This window comes from Rattus norvegicus, chromosome 3 (genome assembly GCF_036323735.1).
Source record: "Rattus norvegicus strain BN/NHsdMcwi chromosome 3, GRCr8, whole genome shotgun sequence".
Taxonomy (NCBI): Eukaryota; Metazoa; Chordata; class Mammalia; order Rodentia; family Muridae; genus Rattus; species Rattus norvegicus.
Genome location: NC_086021.1, coordinates 31,056,922 through 31,077,161, shown reverse-complemented (window position 1 = coordinate 31,077,161; position 20,240 = coordinate 31,056,922). Strand labels below are relative to the sequence as shown.

Genomic DNA, 20,240 nt, shown 5'->3' with positions numbered 1-20,240 from the left:
AAACTGCTTGGGGTGACTGGAGCCTGTGTACAGGGAGATGGGTTGAAGCCCTGACCAGGTCCTGATAGGAAGAGGGGTCCTAGGACTTTGTTTTACTGGAGCAGACACTTTGGGGTCAGTGTCCTAGTGCAATAGTTTATGGTCTGTGTGTAGGGGAGACATGAGGTCTCTCTGTCTCTGTCTCTGTGTGTGTGTGTGTGTGTGTGTGTGTGTGTGTGTGATAGATGTGTGGAGTGTACTTGTGGGTTGGTGTGTGTACTTGCTGTGATGCACTGTGGAGATTAGAGCACCCCTGTTTGAGGCAGGGTTTTCTGTTGACGTGTAAGCCAGTCGAACAGGTCTGTGATGTTTTGGATCGTCTCCTGCCTCTGCCTTCCATTCCTTACAGGTGCCCTGAGATCATGGATGCTTGCTTGAGCCACCACATTTTAAAAAAATGCATGTGGATGTTTTGTCTGCATGTTTGTCTGTGCGCCATGCATATGCAACACCCGCCGAGGCCAGAGGAGGGCGTTTCAGATCTCCTGGGAGGGGCTGGAGTTGCAGAGTTGTGAGCTGCCTTGTGGGTGCTGGATCCTCTGGAAGAACAGAGAACTGGCATGCTCTTAATGACGGAGTCATCTCTCGGGCTCAGATGTCTCGCTTTTCGTATGATTCTGGGGTCCAGGCTCAGGATATTAGACTAATGGGGACTGGCACTTAATGGTTAGTCACTGAGCCATCTTTTCCAGCAGCTTTTTTTGTTTTGTTTATTATGGTAAAACACACATTTGATAAGCGCACTGCCTCAGCCTTCCCGGGCATGAGCTTCAGAAGCATCTGTGTGGCCGTTACGATCATTTCCTCCCCTCCCTTTCTGCGTGTGAGGTGCGTGTGCAGGCGTGTTTACATGTATGTATGCACGTGTGCATTTGTGTATCTGCATGCGTGGCTAGGCGGACATCAGAAGTTGATGGTCTCTTGTCTCCTGCTCAGGTCCCACCTTGTACACCGAGGGAGAGGCTCTCACTTGAACCCCGTTTGTAGATGTTTCGTCTGAGCAGCTTCCCCAGTCAGTGCTCGGTTACAGAAGGCCACGGCTTCCATCTCACATCTCGGGTCCCCGGGATCTGAACGCTGGTTCTCACAGGCGCACCACAGCGAATGTTCTACCAGCCGAGCTGCCCTCCCCCCACTCGCAGTTCTGTTCTTCAGAATGAACACTGTCCCCGGGAGACACTCTGCTCCTCCCTCCCAGATCCTGACCTCTGCTCTCCTGCTTTGACTTGTAGGCACCTTGTGTGGGCGTCACCGGCTTTTTTGCTCCTTTGTGTCTGGCTTATTTCATGGAGCACAGTCGGATGTCATTCTCCTTACTACGTTGGGAGGGCAACGGGCACACAGCAAGGCTGCTCCACATTTGCTCCATGGGCTAAGGTTGGCTGTACCTAGTGCCTCTTTTTGCAAGCCAGATGTGGAGTCCGGGCCTCTTGTCTATTTCTGCTTTCTGGGGTTCCGACAGATGTCTCTCAGGTGTGGACTGTGACTGTAAAAGGGTTCAGCCACTTGGGCAGGACACCGGTGCTGTTCAAGGCAAACCTGAGACTAGGGCTAGCCGGACTCCCCTGGCACTAGCTGTGCCTGCTCTGGGTATCCCCTCGAGGGCTGGCTTCCAGTATCCTTCCCTGTCTGTCATACTAGTGGGCTATGCGACCCTAGGCCCTGCATGTCTGATGCTCTGGTCTCCCCTAGTCAGTAAAGATCTGAGGCTGTTTCCTTGGGACCTTCTGGCACCTCTCAGAGTGTGAGTGGGTTAGGTTGTGGGGGTGGGGCAGAAGGATGTGAGTGGTCCTGTGGACAGTTGGTATTTCATAGGTGCTGGGGCAGGTGATCCTAAGTATGGAGCTTTTGCCGGCCCAGATATCCTCATTTCAGGGGTCCTGGCCTCTGCTGGGCCGCTCCCAGGAAACCGTGGGTGGACTTGAAAGGTGAGGCCGTGCTTTACTCCCACCCAGGAGGCCCCTGACTCTCCTCACTCACTCCGTACATCGTCTGACTCTCAGTTCCTCATGCTTCTGGCCAAGCATCCCCGAGGTACCCAGATTGGGGACACAGGGTGTCCCTGCTGATTGGCCCTTATTGCCACCCTGCTTCATCTGCAAGGCTCCTGTTGCATCTGCTCTGTCAGTAGCTGGGAAATCCTGCTGTCAGAATGCTGCAGAGGGAGAGCTGGTCCCTGTACCTGCCATGTTTGGGACAGCCTGGTTGAACTGCAGAACTGTGTGCTCTCAGGTGATGGCTGAGCTCCTGGTGTGAAGGAACTGGTGCTGGCCCGGTCACTAGCAGTGCTTAGCCATGGATGGCCTCTTAGGGGCTGTTCTGGAAGTGACTAATTCCCGTACTATATGCACATTAGAATGAGCAATGGCTGGAGGCTGCTCTGAGGACTAGGGCCCAGCGTCTTTCTTACTTTCTCAGGCTGGACTTAAGCCATCAGAGGGAGACAGGCAATTTACGCTCCCTAGACACAGGCACAGGCATTGTCTGACATTGGTCTGGGCAGAGGGGAAGTAGTGTGGGATGCTCTATGGTCTCTCCCTGTCCCTAGCTCAGGCTGTGCCAGAGCTGAGACTTTGGTCACAAGATGACCTCCTCCCTCTTTTTCAGGATAGGGTTTTCTCTCTTCTTTGCCCCCTTTCTTCTTCATCTACTTGGTTTTCATCTTTATCTTCCTCCCCTTCCTCTTCCTCTTTCCCCTCTTTCTCATCTTCCTCCTCCTCATTTTATACAGGGTCTCATGTGTTTCAGACTGGCCTTGAACTGGGTATGCAGCCAAGAACGACAGAGAAAGCTTAGGATTCGCCTCCTGAGTGCTGGCCAGCATGCCCCTTTTTATGGTGTTTTGGGGTTTAGAAAGAGGGCTTTCTTTATGCCCGTCTACCAATGGAGCCACATCTCCAGCCCCAGGACAAAGGTTTTGTGGTCTTTCAAATGCTTCTACTCCGAGATGGGCAGGATGTTGGGTGAGACCCAGCCGATTGTGTGCTGTCCTCATAATTCCTGGCCATGACTGTGACCTGGTTGGGATCAGGGATGCCTTCAGGGCTTTCCAGGCTTCGGGGCCCAGGCGACTTGCCTCCTCTCTAGCTCCCTTCTCCATCCGCATTGGCTCTTACACAGACCAAGATTCTTGGCTCCCAGCTAGTGCTCAAGCTAGGTGGTCTCCCGTCTTTATCTTATAGGTGGACACGGAACCATATCACCAGCTTGGTCTTGGCTGAGGTATCATTTGTAACCTTCCCAGCCTCCAGCAGGAGTCTGCAGGGATGGGTGAGATCTGCATTTAGGGGCAGCAGCGCTGTGGAGGGCAGATGAGTGAGTTCTGCAGTTGGGTAGCTGCCGCATGGAGGACATCTAAGGTGTCTCTTGTTCTTTCTGCCTGTGGAGTAGGTGTGTGCTCTGTGCAAGGAATGCCTGGGCTGTGTGAGCTCCTGCCTTTCTCTTGGGTTGTGGTTGGTCACTAACTAGGACAGCTCATTTCAGAGTTCCCATGGCTGCTTGGAGCAGTTCAAGGAAGGACACTACTGTAATGTTTACCTCTGGAGGATGGCTACTCAGAAAACTTGTCTGTGTCCTTGACTGTGCACATAGTGGGTGGCATGTGTCCAAGCCTCGTGACAAGCAATTAGGTGCATCGGTGCAGCATGTGGTAGCCACAGGGCATAGTGGTCACTGGGCCTCTTACCCTTCTGCGGTTAGTGAGCTCTAGGAGAAGCACCCGACTGTGCCAGCCTGCTCATCAATGTGACAGGGACACGGAGCTACCCAGACCGTGAAGTGACAGATGGGAGTGTGCTGGCGCTGCCCAATTCCAGCTGGACACAGCCATGCAGAAGGCTGCCCTGAGCAGAACGATCTCGTGGCTGGGAAAGCCTCAGGGCACTCTGTCCTTAGCATATGAAGGCACTGGTTCAGGAGCCATTAACAGGATTTGATGCACATAGACTTTGTTCTGTGGTCTGGTGGAGACAAACCTTTGGGAAGGCTCAAAGGATTTAGAAGCTGTTATGGTAGTCCCAGGGAGAGCCTGTGGGCCTTAAGTGGACCCTTTGAAATGTGATTGGTGATTGGTGTGGGGTCCTGGTTGGTACATGACAAGGTGTGGGTGTAAGCCTGGGGTCAGCATGGACTCTCTAGTGCATTGGCTGGTCACCACTCCTGAGTCTCTCTGGGCATTGCAGTTTGTCAGACCAGCTTCTCTCAGCTGCTCGTACCAGGAGTGGCTGGAACTTTTGTAGGTCTGAGAGAATAAGTCGACTACTTTAAATGCTTTAAGTAGAAAGCTACAGGGGATTTTTTGTTTGTTTGTTTAAAAAACAGTGTGTGTGTGTGTGTGTGTGTGTGTGTGTGTGTGTGGTGTGTACACATGCGTGTGCACACCTCACAAGAGTTCAGAAGAGGGACACTGGGTCTCTTGGAGCTAGAGTTACAGACAGCTGTGAGCAGCCCAATGTTGGTGCTAGGAACAGAGCTTATTATCATAGCCATCTAGGCTGTGAGCTACGTTGTGGATTCTGAGATTTGAATCTGTGTCTTCTGGAGGAGCAGCAAGTGCTCTCAACCAATAAGCTATTGTTCTAGTTTGTGGCTTTTTAAAAATTATTATTATTATTATTATTATTAATATTTTGAGAAAGGGTTTCTCTGTGTCGCCCTGGCTGTCCTGGAACTCACTCTGTAGACCAGGCTGGCCTTGAACTCAGAGATCCGCCTGCCTCTGCCTGGAATGAAAGTATAGAGTCCATCACCACTGCCATCTCTGTAGCTTTCATTTTTTTTAAAGCCTACTTTTTTTTTTTTTTTTTTTTTTTTTTCCGGAGCTGGGGACCGAACCCAGGGCCTTGCGCTTCCTAGGTAAGCGCTCTACCACTGAGCTAAATCCCCAGCCCCTAAAGCCTACTTTTAATGATGGTTCTTAAATGCTTTAACCTCCCCTCTAACACACCGCCCACCAGAGGTAGTGGAAAAGGAAGGCAATTAGGATACAGGGAAAGTGGAGCTGTTTAGAAATGGTTCTTTGGAGCAACTCTAGTCTACAGTTGAGCTTCACAGGACAGCAGCAGCCACTCAGTCTACTCGCAAACACTTCATGGCTACACCAGCAGCCCAGCTCTATAATGTCCGGCTGGCAGCAGCAGAGGTACGACCTAGCGGGGACAGCGGGGGGGGGGGGGTGCTCAGTCGAATCGAGTCAGCAGGAGGGACCAGGATCAGCAAGGACACCTCCCTCCATGAAGTGAAGATCAGCAAAGGTGGCAGACCAGGAACCCTTTGCAGAGTTGGCTCTACGAACAAGCCCCTCACCGTCCGTCCGTGAGTCCTATTGACTCCATCCAAAGATCCTGTGTCTTACCTCAGCACCTGAGTCTGCCAATTGGCCCTGGGAGAGTCCGCAGAAGCCAAGAAGCCGCAGCACACCCCCAGAAGTTTACTGGTGCCGTTTCTCTCAATCGAGTCCAGAAAATGGAGCTCAACTACACGATGTAAGGTGGAACAATTTGTGCGGTTCTCACTGAAGAATCCCTTGTCACGTGTCCTTTCACTTGCTTGCTTTAACAGAACATCCTTTCACCTGTGTCTGCTTCAGCAAAACACCATCTGACACAGCTGACTTCCCAAAGAACCCTTAAGTTTCCACTTCTCAAGTCTCTGGAGATTTTTTTAAACATATTTTTATTGATTATTCGGGGCTCTCACATCATGCGCCATGATGTGTGTGGTTCACCTCCCAGTCCCTCCCATGACCTCCCCTTCCCCAGAACAAAAGAAGAAAGGAAAAGAAAGCCAACCAAACAAAAACTTACCACGAGCCCATTTTGTGTTATCCACATACTCACTGGACTGTGGTCAAAATCCCAGTGTCCAGCCCCTAAGGGAAACTGAGTCCTTCTCTACCTGCAGCCCCTCCAGAAGCCATCAGCCGTGGAGAGCATTCTTATCAAAAAATTTTTATTCCTTGGATGGCTTCCTCTCTAGGCTGTTACTCTGTTGGGGGTGGGTGGAGGCAGGAGTTATCACAGAAGCCTTTCATGTTCCTCTTTCTCAGCCATATGTCTGCAGTCATTGATGACACTACAAGAATAGCTTCCTCTTTGGGGCTCTCACATCACGAACCATGATCACATTCACCCCCCAGTCCCTCCCATAACCTCCCCTTCCCTACAAAAAGAAGAAAGGAAAAGAAAACCTTCACAGTCAGTGGGAGCACAGATCCTGGGCTTCTACATGGCTTCTGACAACAGCACGGGCTGTGAACATCCACTTGTTTTCAGCATCAGCATGTGCCAAGGGCCTCCGTCTGGTCTCCAGTGGCGCTGTGGCCCTTGGACATCAACATGGCCCTCTGCCAAAGCACGGGCCACTGACCAGCATGGCCTCCAGGAGAAGCATGGACCACGGAGGTCCATCCCAGTAAATGGAAGATTCTTCATCTAGATCATCCTGTTGCTGTTCAGAGCCAAAGCAGCTGAGTGGTTAGGTAGCTTTTTTAGGGGGCTGAGTCCACACAAACTCCAGGCTGTTACACAGCATCCTGGAGACCCTACTGGGTAATGACCTGCTCCTCTATAAACCACAGTCTTCTCCCAGCCCGTCACAGCTGTCAAGTCCCCAGCCCTGCTGTGCATGAACTGCTCTGATCTTCCCTCTTTCCTGCCTCTCCATCACACATTTGTTCATTGTAGTGGCATTGGGAACTACAGTGTCACGCAGTTGGGTGTTTTTCCCCCCAAACAGCTTTTTTATGCACAGATGTTCATTGCAATGAGCCATTGGTCTGGTTCAAGGCCTCCGGCTCCTGCTACACTGAATGCTTGCCAAGACTCGTGGAGATCCTGCAGCTATGGTTCTGCAGTACTGGCCCTTTACGTGTTCTAGCAGCTCATAGATAGAGGAGATGTTGGGCCAGCTCGAATCTGGGCCTGGGTGATAGCTGACTTGGTCAACCCAGCATGGTGGGGAGCGGCAGGGACCAGCTCTCTTCACCAACAACACCTGCTGTCTCTACTGCCAGGTTATATCTCTAGTCTTGTTTTCGAGTAACTTCTGATAGAGGGGTTGGTTCCACAGGTATAAGGAAAATTGATTTTTTTTGCAGATAGCTTGATGAAGTTTGTAGGTAAAACCTGGCTCCTGCACGGAGACATGACCTTGTTGCCCACCACCTGCTGATCTTCTGGGAAGTGGTGGCTTCTAGTCACTGGGTGGAGCATCTGGGCCCCAGGGCTGAGGGCAGACGACTCATGTGCAGGAGGAAGTGCTTCTTTGCTGGATGGCTTCTGAACTGGGTTTGATGGCCTGGAGGTAGGACAAGTATGTAGGTAACACAAACCAATGGTTGAGGGGAGGAGCCCATGATGCTCATGTAGGTGGCTTTGTCAAGTGTACATGTACCTGTGCCTATGACCGAGAGGTCGCATGACTGATTGTTTTGTTTGTCTTTGGAGCTGGTGGTTTGAAATCTCACCACTAGATTTGAATCCTCTCCTTGACTATGAGAGAAGTCAACTGATAGAGGGTGATCAGTTGTCTGTGAGCCTCAGGGGAGGAATGTTCTTAAATTCCAGAGCGGCAATGAGTCTGGGATCTTCTGGGTAGATGGGTGTATAGTGCCAGCCCCCTGAGATGGGAGCTCATTGCCCAGGGTTGCAGTCTGTCCCTGAGGGGACCACTCTGCTGAGCCCTGCCTGCTCCTGTCCATCAGCTGGACGGGTGTTCGAGGCAGGAGAGTGAGTGTTGTTCTTGTTACACATTGTTCCAGTGTGTTCCTGTACATTTTTAAGTGCACAGACAGTCGTCAGCGGACTCTGTGTTATGCGTCTGGCTCAGCTGTGCCTTCCCACTGCTCCCTGCAGGCCCTCTCTGCAGACTCTTTAAGTACGTGTTCCTCCATAGAGCTTACTGGCTACAGGCTTTGCGTGGAGTCGTGGTGATCAATCACCAGGGCTCCCTGTAAACCCTCAGGGGATGTTAGATGAGCAGATGATGGTGTCCATCTGGGTGAGGAGGACATGGTCATCCAAGCATCCCACAGCATGAGAAAGGAAAGCTCCCCACAGAGTGCTGCCAGGGACTGGTTACTGGGGCGGGGCCTGGGAGGACCTCCTGAAAAGGAGGATCATTATATGCCCAACGAGATGTTCTGGGTAGATGAACTTAGCCTTTTTTGGTTCAGTGACCTTCAGAGCCCTTGGAGTCCTGCCGGGATGACTGGTGGCCCTCAGCTGTGAGAGCTTAGGCCCTTGGGTACCCAGTATGGTGTCCTGGGCAAAGTAAGCTGGCCTGGGTGAGCCTCAGCCTTGGTGACCCTTACCTTTAAGCCAATGTGTAAGCTGGCCTGGGTGAGCCTCAGCCTTGGTGACCCTTACCTTTAAGCCAATGTCTTCTGGAAGCCAAAATAAACTATTGCAGTCATCGTGCCTCAAAACCCAAGAACCTGGGCCAGGGCCTGGTTCAACCCCAGTGCTGAGGGAAAAAGAGTTCATTCTGGCAAGAATTCTAAAATTGGGGTGTAAAGGACCTCACTCCTTCCTGAAGCTTCAAGGCGTCCTTCCAGCTGTAGAAGGTTCTACTAGACCAGCCTTGGCCTTTTCCTCCTCTGACTAGCCTCTCCTCCTTCAGTCCTTAGAAAAATAAATTAGGTATGGGGGCTAGAGAAATGGCCCAGGGTTAAGAGCACTGACTACCCTTGAAGAGGAATTCCCCTCACCTACCTAGCTGCACACAATGGTCTGTAATGCCAGTTCCATGGGACCTGAGCTTTCTTCTAGCCTCTGCAGGCACAGCACACACACAGTGCACAGACATACATGCAGGCAAATACCCATACATGTAAAATAAAACATGAGGAAGTTGATATATGAGTGTTTTGCTCGTATATCTGTGCACCGCCTCGTACATCTGTGTCCAGGACCCATGGATGCCAGAAGAAGGTGTTGACTCTTGTGTGATTGTTAATATTAGTTCTCCAATTGACAGTGTATGACATCACTTAGGAGCCAAACCTCTAGGCGTGTACCTGAGGTAATTCTTTAGACTAGGTTAAGGGAGGTAAGATGACAGCCTTATATGAGTGGCACCTTCCATGGGTTGGGGTCTATGGGTTGAATAAAAAGGAGAGTACCAGCATTCGTCCCTCCCTGACTCCCAGCTGCAGCTCCAAGTTCCTGCCACCAAGACTTCCCTCCTCCATGATGGATTGTATCCTAAAGCCATGAGCCAAAATAAATACTTCCTAAAGTTGCTTTCCTCACGGCGATAACTCACACATCATGTAAGGGGATTAGCATGTTTCTGAGCACTTGCCTATGTGAGTTGGTGTCAGTGTGTGTACGTAGGGTGTGAGCTCATATTCCTGGGTGGCTGTGTGTGAATTGTCTATATGTCTTGGCGCGTGTCTGCATGAGCTTTGTGTATGTATGTGCAGGTGTGTATGTGTGTGTGATCAGGTTTATGTGTAAAGCATTTGAGCATGCATGCACTTGGGAGTATGAAGTGGGAGCTCTTGGCCACCAAGCTGTGAGAGGTGCACTTGATGATCTCCTTGTCCCTGAGACAACCAGCCGTTGGGGGCCAGCATTTAGCATTATAATACATAGCAACAAACTAAACCTCACCAAGTCAGTTTCCTTTGTGAACCTTGTCCCTCCCAGCAGGGGCCTGTGCTATGGGATGTGGAACCTCATCTCTGTCCTCTTGAGTCTATCTCGAGAAGGATGTAATGGGGTATCTTCAGCTGGGCTTGGGTGCTGTTCAGTTTGACTGTGCTGTCTGTGCTCCCTCCTGGCCAACTGGCTGAGCAGAGGGTACTGCATCCTAGTGACCCCTGCAGGGCACCTCTGAGGTGGGGGTAGAGAATAACTTGGGATGAGTGAACTGGCATTCACAGATGGTGAGAGTGTGCTAACCATGGCCGGGTGGATAGGGGGTGGATAGGGGGTGGATAGGGGGCCTTCCCATCCTTCATTGGGCTGCAGATCTTGGCTCGGTGACCGGGCTGTGATTTTGGAGACTGTGCCTGTCTATCAGCCACTGTCATCATCCTCACATCTAGATGGACAGCTGGCCTTTCTGGGCAAAAGGGGTTAAAGAGTGGGGTCTTGTTGTCAGAGGGCTGTGTAGGGCCTGCCTTGACTGCTCTCTTCTCGGCAGGGACCCCTAGGCCTCAGTGGCTCCTTTGTAAATGGAAGCAGCCTCCTTGAGGTTTGAGGGAATAAAGAAGTCCTCCTGGGAAGAAATTTGCAGGAGGCTGGGAAAGTACCCATCATGTTGAACACAGATGATGCTGGCAGACAGGAGCCTTGGGCTGCAGGCGGAACCTCTGTCCTAGACTGGGTTCTGCCTGGAAATTGCTGGGTGGCCTCTTTGGTTGTCATCTCCAGAGCTGGTTTTAGGTTTCCTGTCTGTTAACTGAAGGGTGTGGACCAGATGGTGGCCAAGCTCCTTCCTCTGAGGATTTTGCTGCAGTATTCTGGTAGGGACTGTTACAGCCCAGCCCTGTCTGGTACTGTCTCAGATACAATACTCAAGAACTTTGTGACTCTGACCAGTGCTCACACGAACTCCTCGGCTGTTCTGTCCAGGAGCTTCCCAAGTGGACAGTTTCTTTATTGTATATCACATATCTGATAGTAATGTCTGCTGGGGGCACTGCAAAAGGTGGACTATGTAGGTAGTCCCAGTTTTAGTAGGAATGAGCACCAGGATTGATTAGCGATGTCTGCCTGGGCATAGGCGGGGCGGGGGGGGCAGTATGTAATGCAGTATGGATGCCATGATCTGTTATGTCTAGTATAACAGATGGATGTGTTCAGTGAGATGTGCAGTCAGTCAGTGGCCGGACCCCAGGCCTTACATTTCTCCTAGTTTATATTTCTCAGCCAGTTTTATTCACAATCTGAAATTAATTAAAATAGTTTCTATAATATGCTTGGCAAATAGTAGGCACTTAATGAGTATTAATATAGTTACACATCTTTCATCTGCTTCATCTGAGCCACTGTCTCTAACAGAGGCCTTTGGAACCTCTCCATTCAAAGTAGCTGCCCAGAAAGGGACATATGCTCAGACAGTTCCTTCTTCCGTCATCGAGGAGGGAAGATAGGTCCCTCCTCCGGAGTATCTTCTTTCCTGGTTCCTCAGATGAATGTCATGATTGTCCCCAAGGTCTCCTAGTCAGATTTTTTGCCCTGGTGCACGTCTCAGTTTCTTTCCTAGGCCCCTCTCCCTGTTCACCTTAAGACAGATCCCTCTTACACAGTGTCCTGCCTGGCCGATTGCAGTGGGACAGGAAAGGTGTGAGCAGTAAGGACTGTGGTCACTCCACCCCCAGCTTGCCCATCTCCCATCAGACAGGAGGGGAAGTCATACTCTGTGCTCCAATCCAGTACAGCCCGTGGAAGACACAGGAGGTTGGCATGCAAGATCTGTGAACACAGGGAGGAAGGCAGGGTTGCTGTTCTCAGGCCCAGTCCCCTGTCATTTCTTGCCGTGATTAGCTGGATATGAAGGTCTTAGCCATGTTTGACCAGCTCATCACCCAGATCCCACAGGTGCAGTTAGTGTCTTTGTCACCCTAATGTCCTTTGGGTCTAACACCTCTGTGAGTATCTCATCCGTGCCTTTGGTCTTTCTGTGTTATGCAGAAGGTGTGGTCAAGAAGACCCTCTAGTCTGGATCCGCAGCTGGTCAACATGGCTCCTCCAACACTGTAGCCACTGAATCTGTCCTGGTTAGGACTGTTTTCTCCTTCAGGGGAGATGTCTGTATCTGCCCTTAGGCCCCTGCATAGCTAGGACCTGGGCTTTGAGCCATAGCCCAGGCCTCCACAGCCATAAGGTCTTGGTGAAGTCACATTGTTTCTCTGGGTTCTGCTTTTCTCAGTGCAAAGTACAGCAGTCATTCCTAGGGTGTGTGTGTGTGTAAAGATAGATGCAGTGTAGATAGATGCAGTGTAGAAATCTTGCAGGCTGGGTTAGCCAACTTGGACTTGCAGGCTAAAGTACTCAGAATGTCATCTTTTTCTCTTCATCAGGAAGGCTTGGCAGAGGGATCCTGAGTTCCTCCCTGCCTTTTCCTTCCATCCATCCATCCATCCATCCATCCATCCATCCATCCACCCACCCTCTCAACCATTCTCCATTCATTTATGAATCCATGAATCCATCCATGAATCCAAGCATCTATGAATCCATCCATCCACCCACCCAGCCAGCTCCTCTGGGGACGGCCAGGCATTGCTGTGACACACTCCACTCTAGAGTTGCTGCCCCTCGCTTGTCATGAGTTAGTTAGTTTCTCAGTCTGCCGCTCAGCTGCTCTGTGGCTGTGGACTGGCTTATCCTGTCTTTCCCAACCTGCTGAATCCCTTCAAGAGACACCAGCGATGGGCATAATGACACTCCGGCAAAATGCTGTGGATGAGAAATGGCCGCGTCTCTGTTTGCTTTTGTTTTTCCAGCCTCCTCCTGCTGGAAGCTCGAGTGCAGAGCTCTGATTATACACGTTTCATAATTAATCACTTCTTGCTGGCCGACTGTCATTCCAAAGGCAGCATCGCCAAGTTTTCCCCCCGACCTTGCTTTTGATATTTAGAAAAAGGGGGAAACAAGATGGGTATGCAGGCTGGACTTGGAAAGCAATTTATGGTGATTTGTCCCTGAATATGGAGCAGTGTGGGCTGCAGATTTCCATGGCAGATAGGTGAGTTTCCGGGGCAACATATTCAAATGAGCTTCATAATGGTGCCATTTGGCTCTTCCCACGAGTGTGTTCGGATGAATGGTGGTGGCTGATAAGAGAGTTTGCTGCTTAGGCTAGGTCTGAGCAGTTCCTGCTTATTGATCCTTAATGACAGCAGAATTGCGGACAGGAAACTCTCCTGATCACACAGCCTGTCCAGGCAAGCAGGGCTGGTGGATGGCATATCCCCTAGCCCTTGTACACCACCTTCAGCCTAGGCTCAGAGGAGCCAGACTCCCTGGCAGGGTCAGCTCCTGTGTCCTGAGGGAGAAGCTGCTTTGGCTGGGGCAGTGGAGTTCTGATTGCTTCTGCCTGGTTGGATGGATTGCTCTTCCTGAGGTCTGGCTGGAGGAGTCCCTAGCTGACAGTCACAGTTGGAGTTATAGTGGGAGACTGACGCTCTGTGTAAATGTGTCAGCCCTGGCTGGTGTTGGTTCTGTCTATCCAGACAGATAGTTCTGGACTGTGGCAACTTCCATAGGAGATGGCTGGACCTCAGCACGGAGGGTTTGTGGGTGGGCAAACATGGCAGAGAGGATGTGAGTGTTCCACACAGACCTGCAGCGATCCAGGACAATGGTGAGTGGTGACCTCACCACTCCAGCATAAGGTCACCCTGGGTGAGTGCAGGTGTGACAAAGGTAGGCTGCAAGTGGATCTCTTAATGGCTACTTCTGTCCACTGGGTAGACCTCGGTGACCATGTGCAAGGCTGGTGAGTGTTCAGCTGGGACCAGGAAAGGCTTTGTTATCAGGAGCTGGTCTTTGTGGGCTTGGGAGGTACAGCTCACAGATGCACATGCTAGGACTGCACGGTTCAGTCCAGACTGACCTGGGGCACTGTCCGTTTCTCTCCAGCTCTTATTACTGTTTAGATCATAAGCTAAGCCTACTTGAAGCGTGTAGTAAGTGGTCGAAGGAGGGCCTGCGTCATGTTTAGCAGGTGTGATGCTTAGCTTGGTCAACTTGGTAGAATGTGGGCTCACCAAGGAAACAAACCTCCAGGGACACTTGTGGGCGTACACGCGAAGAATCGGAGTGATTAGGTTAACTGGTGAGTATGACCCATTTTTACTGAGGGTTCTCAGGTCCTGGACTGTAAGATTGATAGAGTGAACTGAACACTGACATTCATGCTCTCTGCTTTCTGGTTGTGATGTGACCTCTTCAGACCTCTGCTGCCTTGGCTTCTCTGACATGATGGACGTACTCGAGCTACGAGTCAGAATAATTTTCTCCCTTAAGTTGCTTTTGTTAGGGCATTTTCTCACGCACCAGAAGGGAAACTAAAACAATGGGATTTCTTTCGCTAATCCCTGCTACCTCCTCCATCATCCATCCATCCATCCATCCATCCATCCATCCATCCATCCATCCATCCACCGACCCACCGACCCACCCACCTACCCATCAATCCATCTGTCCATCCATCTGTCCATCCATCCGTCCATCCATCCATCTGTCCATCCATCTGTCCATCCATCCATCTGTCCATCCACCCGTCTACCCATTCACTCACACCATGTATCCATCAGTCCATCTCTCTATCTACCTATCCACTATTCACTCCTCCATATGTCTCTACCCATCATTCATCTATCTATCTATTTTTCTGTGTACTACCTGCTCATCTATTTACTATCTCATCCATCATTCATGTCTACTACCTACTTATCTGCCTACTCACTCATTTATCCATTTGCCCAATCATCCATTCATCCATCTACCCATCTTTTCTCTATTACCTGCTTATTTTTTTTTTAAAGATTTATTTTTTATTTATTATATATAAGTACACTGTAGCTGTCTTCAGATACACCAGAAGAGGGCATCGGATCTCTTTACAGATGGTTGTGAGCCACCATGTGGTTGCTGGGAATTGAACTCATGACCTCTGGAAGAACAGTCGGGTGTTCTTAACCACTGAGCCATCTCTCCAGCCCTTACCTGCTTATTCATACAAGCATTTACCTATCTACCCATCTGTCCATATATTCATCTACCCATCCACCTATCCATCCATCCATCCATCCATCCATCCATCCATCCATCCATCCATCCATCCATCCATCCATCCAATCAATCTACCCATCTATTTATCAATCCATCCATCCATCCATCCATCCAATCTACCCATCTATCCATATATCCATCTTACCCATCTATCCATCCATCCATCCATCCATCCATCCATCTAATCTACCCATCTGTCCATCCAGCCACCCTCACCTACCCATCCATCCATCCATCCATCCATCCATCCATCCATCCATCCATCCTACCCATCTGTCCATCCATGAGCCCACCCACGTACATTCACACTTGACTTTTACATTTGGAACATAAAGGTAAGGGGCACGGCTTCACATGCTAGCTCATTTCAATCTAGTCTAATCTCTTTAGAGCATTTCTTGATCTTTTTAAAGAGTGAACCCTGGCCCCCTGGGTTTGCACAATTGAACTCTGGAATGGTGGTAGCTGTGGCATGGTGATTTGAGTGGTCTCGTGTGTCTACCCTGTGGCTTGGGTATATCTTGGGTTTGAATAATGTGTTTAGGAAGGTTTGTGTAGAGCTTGCATCTATGCTGTATAGGTTGTGGGATGTGGGTGGATACTGGTGGGTTTATTCAAGGTCAGGCTGGACTCCTCTCCAGTGCTAGTGGCTGCTGACATGTTGTTTGGTGTCCAGCTCTTTCAATGAGCATGCATTTAACTTTATTTTTAATGTGTATGAGTGTTGTCTCCGTGCCTATCTGGGAACCATGCCTATGGATGCTGGAAGACAGTCCTGGGACTGGAATTACAGACAGTTGTAAGCTGTAAAAGTTAGACCTGGTTCTTCCTCCCAGCCCCAGACTCTCAGAAGTAAGTCTCAGACTCAAAGTGTATTTACAAATATGTGGGCCATTTAGCTAGACTGTACTCTGACTTGATCATAACTAAAGATATCCCACTTGTCTTAACTTTTTTCTGCCTCGTGGCTGGTTACCTATGCTCAGGTGCCGTGCACCTGTCTCCTCACGTAGTCCCAGGTGACTCTCCTGCCTGGCCAGAACCCTTTCTCCTCCCACATGTCCCTCCTCCTGTTTCCTGCCTAAGCTGTAGGCTTTTTAATTGGCAGGTGATGCATCTGTAGGTGCTAGGGAGCCGAACCTGGGTCCTCTGGAAGAGCAGCAGTGTTGTTACCGCTGATCTGCGTCCTCAGTCTTGACGTGTACCACGGTTCTGTCTCCTTAGTCTGGGAAGCTTTTACTCTCACATGCAGTGTATGTCTCCAAGCAGTTCTGCCCCAGTGGTCCCTCCTGCAGAGTCATTTCCTGAGGGGCTGAAATCCCTGGTTGTGAATGCACTCTACTCATCCCTGGACTCCTTGGGTTATATAATTAAGATGCTGCCAGATTTTCCAGCACTCCGAAAAGGCTGTAGGGGATGCCTCTGGACACGAACAAGGGAGAGACTCAATAATCTTTAGAGAAAAGCCCTGAGTTTTAAAGCCCCTTTGGAACCAGGATCCAGGTCAGGCTCCCCCACTGACTGCCTTGATCCACCCTCTCTGCATCTCTCTGGCTGTTTGAGCAACTGTACAAAATGTCTTTTTGTGTGTGTTGACCTTTGGGAAGGTACTACCTTTCTAAAACGTTCTCAGGGTGTATCCTCACAGATCGGCAGCCAGTGTCCAGGCCTTCATAGCACCCAGGATTCTCATAGGCCTTTGCTGTGAGTTCTGGGCAGAGAAAATGGCCAGGCCCCTGCAGTATGCACCAGGGCGAGTACAGCCCACATCTGCTGCATCTCTCCCTTCAGACTGAGCTGCTGTGGTAAAAGCTGTCTGGCAGGACTCTGCACCTGCCAGGACCCGGATGTGCAGACTGGGGACAGGGGCAGAGGCCTGCTTCCTGTCACTTCTGGGCAGAAGGGTAATTCTGTCTTCGAAGTCAGTTGCCTGTGCCTGCCTGTCACTTTAGACTGGGCAGGATTATAGATCTAAAACTCGAAGTCTGGTTGCTGATGACTGGGTTGCTCAGGGCTCCCGGGACGGATGTCACTGTTGCTTGGCAGTTGGGGAAAAGCAAGTTGCTGAGGCCTCTTCTGCAGGCAGCTCTCCCATTGACCTAGGTCTTCCTCTAGATCCCTGTCTCTCCTCAGGTCCTTCCTGGTCATTCTGCCTTGTGGTCCAGCTGGAACGTACTCATCTCCTCTGGGTGTTCTTTTGGGATCCCTATCTCTGCAAGGCACCCAGAGGTGGACAACATGGCTGCGTGCTCTCTGGCCCTTTCTCTGGCTGTGACCCAGCTTGTAATATGATCAGCATTGCTTACTTTCTAGAGAAGGGTGCACATTTCAGCCACATAGGACCTTGACGGTAAATGTAGATTCCTGAACCCCAAACATTGTGGAGCAGGGTGGGGCGGGGTCTGCCTTCTGTCATGTATGTAGGCTGCTGGAGTCTGGGCATTTGGAGTTAGAGCATCTGTGGGTGGGGTGGAGCCAAGATTTACAGCCATAACCCAGACTCTGACTGGGTCACCCATCCTCTGGGCTGCCCAATGCACGCTTCCTTTAGTTATCACTGTGCGTGTTCGAGTGTGAGATCCTGGTGGCTATCGAGGACATCAGCGAGTGCAGCATCCGGGAGCTGGCGGTGCAGTTGTTTCTGCCATTCTCCTGGGGCTTGACTACTGGCTCCTTTCTGATCCCTGGACTCCTCCCAGCACACACCACTAGCTCTGCTTGGGTTTTGACAAAGCTGGGTAAGTGATAGGACGGAGCTGGGTGTCTGAGGAGAGAAGGGAGAAGCGCGGGGGTTGCCTCCATTTATTATCAGGGACGCAGCTGGGAGGCGGAAATGAAAGTTGGGAAAATGTCATCGTTTGACATTTCCCTGTTCAGAAGTCCCCAGGGGCCCTGGCAGGGAGGCTTTTGATGGTCAGCCAAGAGTGTTAGCCTTGGGGAACACCTGGCTGTGTAGTCTCAGTGAGAGGGCACCACCAGAAGCACCATGGGGCTGGGGAGCACTGAATTGCTTTTCTTCTTCTGCAGCAACTGGTTCTACTCTTAACCCTTTGCTGGGCTTCACGTGAAGAACTACCCCGTAGTTCTCTCAGGGTCCTGCGTTTGTCTCTGAAGGCCCTGCTTGGGGTCACTAGAGTCGGTCTCCTCCTTGCACAGGCACCAGATGGAAGGCACATTGCACGTTAGGATGGAGGGAAGGGCATCCCGCAGAGTTGGTTGCGTTTATGCCATGGAAGGGGACTGCCTCCTGTGCCTGCTGCTGTGGCTTCTCTACAGACTGCTAAACTTTAGTTTTGTAGCAAGGTATGAGTGCCCAGCACCAGGTTTAGGCCAGCTGCAGGATTGATGCTATCCCCTGGGACTAGACAGACGTACGGATGAAGAAGACCTACATCTACCAGTTGGCAGTCATGGCCTCCACCTGTGAGAATGAGGCCTTGTCTGTGTGTCTGGCTTGGCGAACAGGTTGTGGCTTCTGTGCTGTGAAGACTGATGGCTGACGCCATCTTTGGACTCTGCTAAGTTTCTGTCCCTGTGTTGACTCATGGGAAAGCATATATCAATTGACTAGCGGTTAACAATGTCTTCCTCAGGAGGCAGAGGAGAATAGACTGGCCGTGCCCTTCAGAGCTTGCATTTCCAGCATTTCTGTTGAGTACCAATCAGGACATAGTTTTACCTTAATTTTTATTTCCCTGAACTATTTAGAGCCCTTAAAAGCCAAAAATAACACCAAAAGCCATTTTGCCTGTTATTTGTGAAAGGCCTCTTGTAGAGCAGGCTGCTGGGAGCCACAACCGGGCCAGCTGCGTATCAAGCCCTTTGAGACTTGTCTGAGCAAACACAGAGGACCCCAGTTATTCCCCACCATAACTTCCCTGAGTCTTAGCCTAAAATATAGACACTGACAGGAGACCCAGACACACACTCAGCTGTGGACTCAATCCACCACCCATTGGGCATAGAAAAAGCCTCTGCTGTGGCATTTTCCCTTTGAAAATTGCTACTGAGTACAGAACAGCCTAAAGGAACTCTGGGGAGTGCGTTCCTGCTGAGGGCTTTGGGCAAATGAGGGTGTTTCTCTTTTCCTTACCAAGTATGCACAGTGAGATGGTGAGGCCCGGAATCCTATGGGATAGTGCACGCGGTACCCTCTGAGGTCAGTTCCCCAGGACAGCCAGGCTCTGGCTTGCCCTAGTGTCTATAGAGTGAGCAGTGGCTTACCAGTTTGCCTGTGTTTTTTCTCCCAACCCAGATGCATGTGCGTGCACACAAAGCACACATGAGAGCTTGCAGCTCACACATGCAGGCATATGAACAAGTGTACGAAATATACACAGCTATGTTCATATGCACCCATAGGACACATGAACTTGCTGACATGTGTGTGGCTCTCTGGACCCAGCTTGTGCATAGTGCCTGCTGTGGGGCTTGCTTTGTATCCACTCATTCTGTTGAATAATCGTAATTGTATGTCACACCCTATGTTCTTGGGCCAGCCGCTCCCTTCCTCCTTACCTTGGTTTCTCCATATTGACTTATGAACCTTCCTGCCTTCTGCCTGCTTTCTGTGAGTCATTATAAAGTTCTGTGGAATAACTGTTCGGGGCATTTGAGGTTGGGGGAGAGGGCCCTTCATGTCTGGTAGCTCCTGGTTTACTAGGGTTGGACCAGGTTGTTAGGGCTGAGGAATGGCCATTGCTGCTTGCCCTGTGTTTCCAAACTTGTGTTTTGAGGAGTCTGTCAACCTGGGGAGACATTACAAAGGTCCATGTGGCTCTGGACGTGGGATTCCTTTGCCTTCACCATCCTGACAGGGAGCTGGTGTCTGTTGAGATGTCTGACTTGGAGCTGGGGCTTGAGTGGAGCACTACACACGGGTGTTTGTGTCCTTTTGGCACTGGAGCTGTGGTGTGACTGGACCTCTCCGGGCCTCCATGTCTCTATCTCTGAGATGGGTTAGCAACTTACTGTGGTCACAGGGTGCTGTTAGTCATATAGACCCTTCTAGAATAGGAGCGCTGGATGAGCCCTCTGTAGGCAGGACCTCAGTTAAGAAAGAACCCACAGCAGCCCTGTTGAAGCATTTCTTCCACCTGCTAAAGAAAACAGTTTGGGGTGGCTCATAAGCAGGGCAGGGGGCTATAGGGGGAAGCACAGCCTCATAAGTGGAAATCCATTCCTCCTGGAGGCACCCTACCACGAGCACAGCAGCTCTCAGCAAATGTTAATGCGACTGAATAATAGATTTCATGCAATAAATACTGCACAGGTGCTGAGCCTGAAAAGCTCTGTGGTTCCTACAAGGTGTGCTTAGTTAACAGTTTCCAGGCTTGCAGAACCCTTGGTGCAGTTTGTGATGACAGAACTCTCTCTTGTCTCCCCCCAGGTCATCTCTGCCGTGTCCCGTCTGTCCCTGCACAGCATCGCGCAGAGCAAAGGGATCAGGTG

At 50.6% G+C, this 20,240-nt stretch overlaps 1 protein-coding gene across 6 annotated transcripts in view; it reads left to right on the top strand.

The window, feature by feature from the left end:
* The window catches only part of Vav2 (vav guanine nucleotide exchange factor 2), a 169,363-nt gene that overhangs the window by 74,955 nt on the left and 74,168 nt on the right, over window positions 1–20,240 (top strand). For all 6 annotated transcript variants that reach the window (XR_010064602.1, NM_001106563.2, XM_006233761.3 and 3 more), the window contains exon 3: window positions 20,179–20,237. Coding sequence is in view for 5 of the 6 variants with exons in the window: in NM_001106563.2 (NP_001100033.2) it covers window positions 20,179–20,237 (59 nt within the window). In the remaining variant the exon portion in view is untranslated. The remainder of the gene's footprint in view (window positions 1–20,178; window positions 20,238–20,240) is intronic.